General features: G+C 40.3%; 1 protein-coding gene across 2 annotated transcripts; it reads right to left on the reverse strand.

The window, feature by feature from the left end:
- Positions 1-1,133: 1,133 nt before the first annotated feature.
- Positions 1,134-12,865, reverse strand: LOC137281514 (monocarboxylate transporter 13-like). 2 transcript variants are annotated; one of them, XM_067812781.1, is made up of 6 exons: positions 12,817-12,865; positions 7,893-8,152; positions 7,538-7,681; positions 4,605-5,402; positions 2,988-3,038; positions 1,134-2,607 (listed from the first exon to the last, which is right to left on the reverse strand). In XM_067812781.1, exons 2-6 carry the CDS (start codon positions 8,095-8,097, stop codon positions 2,345-2,347), a joined length of 1,461 nt encoding a protein of 486 aa, XP_067668882.1. In that variant the 5' UTR covers positions 8,098-8,152; positions 12,817-12,865; the 3' UTR covers positions 1,134-2,344. The 2 variants fall into 2 exon arrangements, with proteins under 2 accessions (XP_067668882.1, XP_067668881.1); XM_067812780.1 differs by lacking the exon at positions 12,817-12,865 and adding an exon at positions 9,206-9,656.
- Between the last annotated feature and the right edge of the window lie 496 nt (positions 12,866-13,361).

Below are 13,361 nucleotides of genomic sequence, written 5' to 3' on the forward strand. Positions count from 1 at the left end.
AATTGTCGTTAAGGCAGAGACATTGTCAGTATGCAACAACCCGAATATCTGTCCAAGCGTGTTACCTTTCGGGTTATAGGAGTCCGTATCGCCCCTGAAGGCTAGGATAGACTGACGGATTTAGACTGACACGAAATATTAAAGCACATGTCGGTGATGAAAATAGGGTGTGTATTGCATATCGTCCATGTTTACAAACGCCGATTTCGTGTTTCGAAACTGCTTAAATAGCGTTTTCCAACACTGGTTGTAACGATGGCCCTTGTTCTGGTGACGTAGACTTTGCCATAATTTCACTGAAAATGCTATGAAAAAATTCTAAGTGTCAGAGCTTTAGCGCAGGCGCAACAGAATCAGAGAACCAGACTGTCAGTTTCTGTTCGAGACAGTAATTTGAAAGTCAGAGTTATTTGTAAGGTATATTTCGGTGAAAACTGCTCATAATGCTGGACAGGGTGTACTCACACATACCGCAGATGACTGCAGGTAACTTTTTAAGAACTACTTCATGTTATCTGACGATTCAGGGTCCACTCGATTCTCTGTGTATCGTGAATCCTTATGGCGCATTGCTCTTCCCGTCGCGTAAGTTCGACATTGCAGGCATGACAAGCTCGACCTGACTATATGACGTCACTTAGCACAAAACATTGCCCCCAACGCTCGCAATACCAGTACTAGTGCCTAAAACATTGTCAAAAGATAACATAAAATCCCCAGAAGCTAGCTAATAGAGAGCGCCCCCAGTATGATGACACATATTCATTACTTCATGTATCAAATTAGTATTTGGATGGTGTTTTGTACGACATCCTTCAGACAGAAGATTTATTAAACGTTTTCTTTCTTTATCCGAATCTTTTCAAACAGTTGTCTACTGATATTCATTAAAAGTTTACAATGCAATATGTTCTACACAAAACATGAAATAATCTATTGATTTTTCATTATCATTATCTTAGCACATCTCTGATAGGTTTACGTTCAGCACCAAAGAGATCCAGATATTTCTATGATAAACCTTTATGTACTAAAAACTTGCCCTCTGCATGTGAAAAATGGCAATAACTCTTTGACACTGTAATCCCATATTTTCAAAAAATATACAAGATGCAGAAAAGATACTAAGTTGATTGACTTTCAATTTAACTTTATTCACAATATTATATATACAACAAAAAAGAATTACTGAAAATGAAATTAGCTGATGATGACCTTTGCTCATTTTGTTACCTAGTGTCTGAAAATGTGATACATATTTACTGGGAATGGGAATATGTGAAAACATTCTGGCTGAAACTGAAAGAATATATCGACGATAAACAGAAAAAAATACCTTGACAGAAAATACAGTCTTAATTGGCGGAAATAATACTGACCATACACTTCTTGCTGGTAAAACATATATCCTTGTATGACCATACTAGGTGATATTTTCAAAACTGTTATTAAGAAAAGAATATATTACAATTTGACCACTTCTGCCATATTCCCATTCTATACAATATTTACCCAACAGAACTTATGTCACATTGTGTACTTGTACTGTTGCATTGGCAGTATTTCAGCCATATAAAATGACGAGATCAAGCGGTCTGTAAATACGTCCGGAACAGACAATCCAGTGATCAGCATCAAAAGCATCAACCTACGCAATTGGGAGAAAACAAGCAAACAAACAAAAAACAAAAACAAAAAAAACCCCCAAAAAACATGATTTCCTCTCTTTGAATAATTAGTCGAGCCCATGTCCACGAAACACGCTTGATAAGAAAATCAGATAAGGAATATATACATGTTGGTCCTTACTTTGTCATACACATTTTGTTCTCTTCAAGAGGACACGTATGTCTGGAATAATGTTTTAGCAATTTTAAAAATAAAAAAAACCTTCTTCATGCCCATCACACAACATTATTCTCTGGCATACAAAGATTATTCCGCTCGGTATGTCAACAGAAGCTTCTGTTATTGACCCGAAAGTAAAAACCATCACGTTGGAACAGTTGTAGACATTGGTGAGAACCATTACTCGGACATGTTATGCAAATTATAGAAAAAAATCTTCCTGATATTTTCCATGCCTCCTCAAAAGACAGGTATAACTTGCATTACCAATAGTTCCAAACACTCCTTTGAACAGGCAGATGGTCACTCACCTCATTTCAAATGAAATGAACGCATTTCCATGCCAGAGTAACCATTGAATAGAAAATATGATTCCCAGTGCGACCGGACAAAGTCTCATTTAGGTTAGACAGTCAAAATGATGAAACAATATTGCTGTGGACAAATGCACTATTAATGACACAACTCTCACCCCATCATTCAGTCCCATAGGTTGTTATGGACCTTTGTCATTGTCATCACTTTGTTGTTCAGTCCCAGACAACAAACAACTGCTGATCTCAGCATTGCTGCCATCTTTTGAATTATTAGTGTTCTGTTCTGTTAACGAATGGTGCTCGTTTTCAGTTCTGTGATCAGAGTCGACACATCCTTCAATGTCAAATTGCATGTTGGTATTGGCGTTGATAGGGAGGTCAGCCTTACTTTTGAACACTGGGACAGCGAGGGACAGTGCGCTACCAAGCACAACCGTACCACCTGCAAACAGTTTCAGCAATGGAAGTGTTAGAGCAACTATCTGGTAACTCAACTACGACTTATGTAAACATCATTGTTTCATGTCCAATTGCATACAATACTTTTGGTTTTTACCATTATGCATATTATCAAGAATGGAGGTACAGTTGTCTGACCCACACGTCAGTTACTAAAGCTCAGCAGCAAGCAACAGCACTTAAAACTACTATTAAACATACTGGACTGACGCGGGTACCCTTCAGCTTCGGAATCCCAGGCGACCTAATACAGAACACCATTTGGACGGTCCATTAGATATATTTTCAACCCCATTTCGCAAGGCATTCTTGTCTCATGCTGTACAAGACGTGATAGTTGTCACTATGTAATATTGTACAAACCTGCGAGAAAATAGCATAAGTCATAGTTTTCAGTTGTCTCCAGCACCAATCCTACAAAAGAAGAAACATGACAGTTGAGAGGGTCGTGCTGAAGTATATTACTCAACGTTTCCTACGGATGACCTTTTGATGAATAATCAACCAACAAAACTAAATGTCGCATTATACAGTGATAGGGTAACCCCTGTTAGACCTCAAGGACAAAATCTCATTTGTTTTTTCACAATTGCAGCAAGTGAATGTATTTATGTACCTTCAGCGCTAAACTAGATGACCAGATAATATGCAGACAGACAGGCATGCTTGATACTGTGTCAATGCAACTTAACGTTGCAGACGGTTTTAGTTTCGTGAAAAGTTATCTGAAAGGCTCGGCATCATATTAAACATTATTATGATCAGTGACATGCAGGTGGACGGCAGCGTTCAAACACACAGCGAGTTGGTGGGTTTCCAATCAGAACACAGCTCACCAAATCTTGAAAGTGGACATTCGCACAAACCTTGTGAACTTTTACCTAGGGAAGGTTTGTACACGAACGATTCCGAATGCTATTTTCGATACGATCGCTACCGGGTAATGCACATGGAGCATGCACTAATACTGTCAACAGTGTGCAAACATTCGCTGAAAATAGCGTTTTTGTCAATATTCAAAGATGTCATCTTGCGGAAATATCAGCTGATGGTAACCAGGTCAAATACCTGTGTTTGTGCGGATTTTCGTTTATTGGGGGATCAGTGCCAGTGACTAGCGAAAGTCCCGCCAAACCATAAAAGTAGCCGTCGTCTGATTGGTTAAATCCATTCGGCCTTCGAGAGTTTGACTGGGCGGTCATAGGTCGCTCAAAGCGTACCTGACGTGACCCCTTACTGGGTTTTGTTATACTCAGTAGTGGACTAAATTTACGTAGACTGATATACACGCATCTTGTCATTTACGGTAATTGTTGGTTTGTTGTTTATTCAGCAATATTCAGTCATATGATGACATTCGAGTGTTAGCCATACAATCCTATGACTGACATCATCAGCAATGATGTACGAAACAGGCCTATGATGACATGCATCAACCAAGACAGCGTGTCCGACCATACGACCCCTCAGTGTCTCTTCGTACGTCTAATTTAAACATTGTTTGCTGAAGACTACCTCTAACCAGGGTAGTCATAGGTATATATAATTTTAAGGCTCCTTCTTCACTTGAATGAGTGTTATACATGCATATTGTCAAATCGTAAAAATACAACTAATTTCACAAAAGTACATTGCAGTCACTGAAGGAATGATGCAAGTCCGCCTAGATTCCATGCATGTAGCAAAGATGCTGCACGTTCCGACAGTTGCTGGTGAACCATAGCCCGGTCTCTATATTGTATTGTTCTAAATTGTAAGAAATCTTTTAATGTTTACATACTAGTTTTAAATTTATGTCTGTGATAACCTAATACTTTTACTGTCCTAAAGGCTTAGCTTTTTTGACAGATTTTACGAAATAAGTTTATTCATTATTAAAATATTATAGACATTGTCACGAAATTGCAGCAATATTGCCGATGTGGTTAAATCTTAACTCACTCACTCACTCACTCACCCGCACAGTTCATTTCTACTTGCCTGCAAATGGAGGTCCTAAAAGAAGTCCAATTCCACCGAACATGTTATTCAGTCCATACCCCGCCGCAAGACGTTTTACACCTAGTAGGTCTACTAAAATCGGATTGAGCAGAGCCATTGGTCCTCCTGAATATAGTCCATAAAGTAGAGATGATAAAATCTGTACTTTGAATGTACTGGAAAATACAGGAATCAGAATCACATTGACACCAGCTAAACCCAACATCCCCGTATGTAGAAGCAGAGTTCCAATGTTAGGGTCATTTCCAGCTAGTCCTGTCAGTATCCGGGCTAAGGTACTGCTTACGCCCATCGTAGTAAATAGCATGGCGGCATTTTGTGGCGATGTTCCCTTCGACTGGACATAATTTGGCAGGTGAACTTGGAATGCGGATTCTCCGAACGACCACAGGCAATATGATAACGTATAACACATAAATCCAAAGTTTGACAATAGATCACAGAATTCGCTTAGAATATTTCTCAACCTTTCCAAAGTCTTGCATTTCGGTTCTCTCTCAGGAGTAATTTGGGTGGATATATCAGCCCTCATCGCCTGGCGCTTCGAAGGCCTCATGAGCATTCCACCAACACAAGCGTGAGATCCTAAAGCACCCAGCATGAGGAACATGCCACTCAACCCATATGTATCGAAGAGGAATTGAACCAGAGGAGCTCCAACCAGCATGCCAAAGCCAGCACCTGACACCAGAATCCCAGCAGCCAATGGTCGAAGCTTTTCAAAATAATACCCTACAGCTACAGATGCTGCGGTGGTTATGCACCCAATCCCAAAACCTGAAACAAATTAGTAAATTTTCCTTAGACTCAGTATCATCGTGCGTTATAAATAATTACTAAACGAGAAAAAGTACGTCCTGGTTGGCCAAGGTGACTTTTATTGTATCTATAAATCATTGCATATGTTTAGTCATAAAAACCCAACTGAACACTTGGGTATACCCTGCCTCATATCGTTCTTAATCACTTAACTTAATATGGAAGAGGCAGTGATTTGTCCACTTTTTCGTATTGAAGAACACACCACTCCACATGCTGCATTGTGCAATGGTCTCAACTTACTGTCCGTGTGTATTCAAATCGAATCTCAAGCTGCGGAATTGTGTTATTTTAAATTATGAAAATAATTCAAACATGTAAAGTGTGTCTGAAGTATATACAGACTTGCGAACGAGACGTCAAGTTATACGCTCTTTTCTGCTTACACTCCACCGTTCAACTCGATGCAGGGAGCATCTTAGGTTCAGAAGACAAGACTGGGCCAGTTCACTTTGGCAGATGAGTTCAGGCCTCATCTGGACAGCTCTGATTGTTGTGCAAAAGTCTGCAGGTGTCCGCGGGACCGCTTTTGCGGCGCTCGCACTAAGCGCACTCAGTTTTGAGGTGGATGTGAGAACGCCAGCGTCAAGATATTGATTCAAGGTCGTATTATAGCATTATATCCTCCGTGTAAATGCAGGTGTGTAACGATACTTCGCAGCGGGATGATACCCATCCCGATACTGCAGTTCTTGGCGCTTGGGGGTATGTGTACATGGCTGTACTACATGGCCGGTTGCTCTTCTTGCCTACTAAACATGGCAAGAGATGGATGGAGGCCTGCGACAGGACCAGAAGCAGGTGGTAACGCGTTCTTAGTTGACCCAATCTGTTAACATTTTTAACGTTTTGTTAACGTTTGTATCAACATCATCCAGACTGCTTTCAACTCTCCAGTGTCATTAATACGGTGATTCAAGGCACGTGGTAATCACACCCGATATTGACTGATTTGCTAGAGTGACTTTTCGTCTCGTTTCGTCTCGTCTCGTAAATGAATTCTTATGACAAATAGATATGACGAAAGTTCAAAAACATTTTGAAACAACAAAACATTTACATCACTTTGTTTCCAAATTATTCTTTTATATTGGTAAAGACTACCACTAAAAGAAACTTGCAGTCCACTGACGTATATCTGCACGCTAGGTTTTAACTCCTAGCTTTAACTCCAATTATTCAGAGCACGAGCATTACGAATGTACTTGCAAAATCGACTCACATCGAACGACATTCTGATGACACTTATTACGAATGAAATCATACATGTGTTGTTTTCAGTTTCGTCTTCTACCTTGGCCAGCCCATTACCCAGTATTTTGTCAACCTTCTCCTGAGTGTATTTTGAATTACTACTATCGGCGAAACATGCACAATCGCTTATGGTGTTTGCCACAATATGACGAGCCCATGTTAGTCAGATAACCTACATGTGAGATGGTTATACTCTCAGTTTCAATATTCAAGCGTCTCGTGGATACTTTTATGCAAACCGCTGGATTTTATTTAAGGAAAAACCCATTTTTATTCACATTGAGAGTTACTTGTCATGTACCGCACGTGCATGTTATAAATCAAATGTCGTGTGCAGTATATCTCATCACCTTCTGTGCTACACAAAAAAAAGTTTTCATGCGTGTGTTCTGGGTAGCATATTCAATCACCTTATGTGTTACACAGTTTTCATGAGTGAGTTCTGGGAAGTATATCTCGTCACCTTCCGTGTTACACTTTCCACAGTCTTTGTATTGTCGTCCAGTTTTTTCTAGTTTGATAAATTCAACAAATTAATTATTATCATTAAAGTATTGGCCAAATTGTTGACATATTCTGACCTAGTGTTGTACTGTTTGACACAATCAACAATGGTGCCTTCATCACATCGGCACACATCAGAGATAACAAGACAGAGTCGTTGAACATTTAAAAAGTCTTATACACATCTAACTTTCTCTACCGTATTAAAGTCATATTGAAATTGTGAAAGGTTTTCATTAACAGAACAGATTCTGCTGCAAAACCATATCATTAAACGAACGTTTAATCACAAGTACTGCCATATTTGATAGTATATCCATAAGTGTACCACATACCTACGCAGATTCCGTATGATGATATAAGAGAATCAACGTTCCTTGAAAAATACGCAGCCGTAAGACCAATAAATATAAAAAGTCCACCAATCACCGTTGTCTTCCGACAACCGATGGCCTTCGTAATGCTACCAGACACTGGTCCTGGAACAAAAATCCAGCAGCAACTACGTACAATATTATAACACAAGTAATGCAAACTTTGTGAGGGTTATCTAGTGTCACTGGATTCCTTTGAGAACATATTATTAGTTTAATGATGATCATGACGGTCGACAATGCTACAAGGGATGAGATAAATACGGAGAGACCGGAAGCAAACATTTCCAAAAGAGCTGACACTGTTGTGCCACACCTGTCAGTGTAAGCGTCCCAAGCAGAGTGGATCCCACCCATGACGTCTTGACGATGCCCTCCTGCATCTGATCGAGTACTGCGGTATTGACCACTCCTGTGGAATAGTACAACATTCCACAAACCACGTTAGATAGATATCCACAGCCCAGAATCACCCAGGCATACCCACGATCAGTGGATCGGGTAGACGAGGACTCTGCCATGGTATGCTTCCAGGATGACAATATTTAGCCTCATGTGTGTCCGGACGTGTCGGATCTGTCAGAAGGAAAACGCGAATCGTCAGTGAACTTTGAATGTATAAGTCCACTCCTGATAATGCGCATACAGTATGGAATAAAGCAAGTCTAAAGTTCTCTAGCACTAACCAGTAACACCTGCTGGGCTACCATACAATTGAGCTCCTCATCGATAAGGTTAACCTGTCAGAGCAGGGACTGCGAAAAGGCCAACCTCTGAGAGGTAGCTCATCAAGAAGTCCACATATACCCTACTTATATGCAGATAGCCGATGACATAAAGATATGCCGTTTTATCTATATAGGGTGGAGAGATACACTATTTTATCTTTAAAGCGGAAAGGACACAACACAGGCATGTACAAAGGACACAAGATAGACATGTATAGAGGACAAAACACAGGCATGTATAGAAGACAAAATATAGGCATGTACAGAGGACAAAACATAGGCATGTGCAGAGGGCACAAGACAGACATGTATAGAGGGCAAAACACAGGCATGTATATAAGACAAAACATAGGCATGTACAGAGGACAAAACATAGGCATGTGCAGATGGCACAAGACAGACATGTATAGAGGACAAAATACAGACATGTACAAAGGACACAAGACAGACATGAATAGAGGACAAAACACAGACGTGCAGAGGACACAAGACAGACAAGAACAGAGGACAAAACACAGACATGCACAGAGGACAAAACATAGGCATGTACAGAGGGCACAAGAAAGACAGGAATAGAGGACAAAACACAGACATGTACAGAGGACACAAGACAGACATGTATAGAGGACGAAACATAGGCATGTACAGAGGACAAAACACAGACGTGTATAGAGAGCGTGTGCAAAATGACTCTTCTGCATATGATGCACTGTTGTTACTCATTTCTATCCCAGGTACATACGTAACTGACGCCCATCCTAAGTATTACTGTAACTCACACTCGCTTCTATTCCAGGTACATACGTAAATACATACATTACATTTTTGTAAATTCGATAAAAATAACAAAGCTTCCTACGTGATGTCCTAATTCACGCACAATCATACTCAATAAACATACCTTTCAGTATTTTCCACCATTTCACATGTTAACTTTGGATACCGTACACAAACAATAACAACTCCCGGGTGTTACATGACTAATTCATGTATATACTGCATTCGGGATTATACCCTCCTCTGAAATTTCTGCAGCCTGTTTTCAGATAAAGCGCCATGTTGTAGAAGCTGGTGTTGTCATAACCTTGACTCTGCTGTCCGCATTCGTTAAGGGGACACTCCATGTGTCAGGCTGATTACTGTTTCAAGTATGACGTCTCTTGTGTCTGTATTTAACACACCAACGATAACATGACTGTATCCTTCCAAACAGTCATCGAAATAACTAAACGTTTTCCAAGCTTCGAGTTACAGTTTTAAGGAGATAAATTCCGACAGAAGGCAAAGGGAACCACAAAAACCGGTAGGTAGGAATAGCAGCATCTGTGTTGTGTGCCTCGTAAACAGGTTCTGTTATAATTGGATAGCAATAGTTGTATGATTCAGTAGTGGGCAGATGTGTGCTCGTAGACAGTCGCAGGGATTGGCAAGGGCAGGGGGCAGGGGCCATGGGCCATTTTGAACATTAGAAAAAAAATGGCCCATTAGAATTTTGAAGTTCACGATTGATGCAAGGGCCATGGCCCATTCTAAATTCAGAAAATGGCTAATAATCCTGAAAAAGGCCCATTGCCAAAGTTCTCTTTCCCAATCCCTGTAGACGGTACACGTGCATAGACTGAAATGGTGAAATTGTAGGTTTTAGAACAGCCACACTTACGCATCCGGGTATAGAGCCCTCCACAAGGTACATGTATTTTGACTCTATATCAGTCGGGCAAACACATCACCTGTCACATCATGACATCCGCTCTATAGAGATCATTATGTTCACCATGTTCGGGAACCATGACCAGTGTTAGTGTTGGGAGAATATTCGTATCGCTGACTAATTACCGCCACCGCAATTGTTCAGCCACTCTATTGTGTACAACCTGCAGCTGTCTGTTGTTTGCACAGTCACTCTGTTGTGTACTGCCATGGTAATAACATTGTCGTTATTGATAGCGTTGTCACTACAGGAGATTTTAGACTACAAATGTTAATTATAAAACATTTCTTTCTGTGTTTGGTGATTACAGAGAGCATTCTTTAGCGTACATGTTTCTGAGAAGCTTGATATTGCAACCGGAAATACAATACGTAACTAAGCTGAAAGACCGCCACCGCTCTTAAGGAAGGACTGGGAAGGAAAGGACGGCGAATTCTCCTTGTCTGCATTTTGCCGAGTCTTCCCATTAATATTGCAGTTGCTATTCTGGTCACGTTCAGACACACACGCATGTCACATGCGTGATTAGTGTGTGTTCAGTGTATGTTTGTGATTACGTGCGTTGTACATGTGTGTGTTCGGGGAGAGTGGGGAACACTCGGGACTCGTCGCTTGTCATGGCATTCTGTGGTGTTGATGCAGGAGGGCAGTGACGATTCGTATACGACGATCACGTCCTTTTCCATGGTTGTTTGCTGGGAAAGTATGATTGCTCTTCACAAAATGTATGAAAACCCTGAACTTTCACCTTGGGTGGGAATTAAAAGTTGTTAACAAACCTTCCAATGGCACACATCTTATGACCGCATCACCATTTCTCTTTATCTCCACCCCGAACCACAAAGCATGGATTGCAGGTGCACGTGATTTTGACGGACAGATAACCGTAGTTAGTGTTTGTTACTACTCGTTCGTTTTTTGTTATAACCGTAGTTAGTGTTTGTTACTACTCGTTCGTTTTTTGTTGTTGTTTTTGTTTGGTTTTTTTTGGGTTGGTTTTTTGTTGTTGTTGTTGTTTGTTTGTTTTTGTTTTTTGTTTTGTTTTGGGTTTTTTCGGGGTTTTTTTGTTGTGTTTGTTGTTTGGGGAGGGGGGGTTGTTTTGGGTTTTTTTGTTTTGTAGGAATACTGATTGACTCCGATATATCATCCAATTCTTGCGTGATGGTTATGTCGACTGGCCCTTCCTCACACACTATCAACTAGGTTTACTCAGTTATAGTGATGACTCTCCACACCATAACAGCGGAGCCTCTACATCCACGTCGTCTGTTACCAGCTCTCCTGAGGAGGTGCGACGTGACGTCTGAACACACAACTCACATTCAGAACAGTACTCAGTCACAACAACCTCCATTCAGAACAACACATAGATATATCTACCTCCATTCAGAACAATACACAAATACACCTACCTCCATTCTGAACAGTACACAGATACAACTACCTCCATTCAGAACAATACACAAATACATCTCTACCTCCATTCAGAACAGTACACAGATACATCTACCTCCATTCAGAACAATACACAAATAAATCTACCTCCATTCAGAAAAGTACAGAGATACATCTGCCTCCATTCAGAACAGTACACAGATACATCTACCTCCATTCAGAACAATACACAAATAAATCTACCTCCATTCAGAACAGTACACAGATACATCTACCTCCATTCAGAACAATACACAAATAAATCTCTACCTCCATTCAGAACAGTACACAGATACATCTACCTCCATTCAGAACAATACACAAATAAATCTACCTCCATTCAGAAAAGTACACAGATACATCTGCCTCCATTCAGAACAGTACACAGATACATCTACCTCCATTCAGAACAATACACAAATACATCTACCTCCATTCAGAACAGTGCACACATACATCTATCTCCATTCAGAGCAGATTCCCCTGAGTCCAAAACAGACTAGTTGTTTCCAACTCGTTTATGTTGTTGCTTCCTCTCCATCAACCATGAATGACATGCATGTGTAGTACCCGTATCTAAATGGAGCTCGAAATATTCCGACACTGATTCAGTTTTCATCTCTCTCCATATCAATACAAAAACCTTGATGAAACGAAAGCTGTCCAGGAAGTCTAAGAAACAGTCTAAATTTGTCAATAAACCTAATTAAAAAATGGATGAGATGTGTATATTTTTGGGGGGTAGTGCGAGTCGAACAAGGCATACAGGCATGGGGTTGCCTCCCTTATATCAGGGGATATCATGCAGGCATATATCGCCGCGTCGTGCAAGGACAAACATGTTTTGTTTTATCATATCTATGTTCTTTCGTCGAATGGTTAAATTTCTAAATTATTTGTACGAACTGTGCATACTGATCTTCTGATGAAAAATAAATAAATAAATAAATAACGAGAGAGAATGGGAAAAGTATTGTGGACACAGCCTGATTCAGCCAACTGGAATGAAAGATTAATATTTTGCCGATACTTCACGTTACATCTCTTTGACGGCGGAGGCACTCAAGTTCCGATGGCGTCATTGAATGAGACATATCTGGAGTTCATGGCGAATTCGTTGCTCCTGACAAAGGACATGGCCAGCGTCATAACAATTGTTCAAACAAGTGACGCCCGAACTACAAAGTCGTGACCCGTAGTATGATGTGGAGGGAGGGAGAGAATTGGGGGGGGGGGGAGGGGCGTTCACAGTTAATTGCAGTGTACGACATATAATGAATGACTGTTAAAAAATATCATAGAATATCTAGAACCGTCTCAGTTTCACCTGGAACACAATGGAACACACACGTGAACACACCACGTACCTGTATTAGCGTTCGACATGCAGGAATAACAAACTGTCCGGGTTTGCATAAAAGTCAAGCAGGCAAGGCCGAACAAAGACGGTAATATACATTGTCAGACTATATACAGCATATCCATGCATAATATTAATAAAAGAGTGACAAATATGCAACATAATTAAGTTATAGCGAGTATATCGATGGATATAATAGTGGCGTGATGGGTTCGATGACCGTTGCTGTCCTAGGTTACATGTAAAAGAGGAATCGTCAAACGAAATAGGATTTCAAACACATAATATTAGCGATAGTCATGTCCCCCTGCCCGACACAACTGACTTTGCCTATTGACGACAATATAGTGACATGACATACTGCGTACACCCATGAAAGTTAATTAAAGGGATCTGTTTCATTTGTTTCAGTGCAAGAGGAAACAACATTTAAAACTAAACTTATTTCATTTATACTCTCCATTACATACATGTACTTTTTCCCACACAAGCCACAAATGTATCTTGGGATACGTTTTCATACAGAAAAGATGGAGGAGATGTGTACTGGCA

Source organism: Haliotis asinina, chromosome 4, assembly GCF_037392515.1.
Source record: "Haliotis asinina isolate JCU_RB_2024 chromosome 4, JCU_Hal_asi_v2, whole genome shotgun sequence".
NCBI classification, from domain to species: Eukaryota; Metazoa; Mollusca; class Gastropoda; order Lepetellida; family Haliotidae; genus Haliotis; species Haliotis asinina.

Excerpts from the sequence above, each read along its gene's own strand:
- LOC137281514 (XM_067812781.1), bottom strand. The coding sequence starts at position 8,097 with ATGGCAGAGTCCTCGTCTACCCGATCCACTGATCGTGGGTATGCCTGG. Across the intron at positions 5,403-7,537 it reads ATCATACGGAATCTGCGTAG|GTTTTGGGATTGGGTGCATA; the intron begins GTATGTGGTACA and ends AATTTGTTTCAG. Across the intron at positions 2,608-2,987 it reads CTTATGCTATTTTCTCGCAG|GTGGTACGGTTGTGCTTGGT; the intron begins GTTTGTACAATA and ends AACTGTTTGCAG.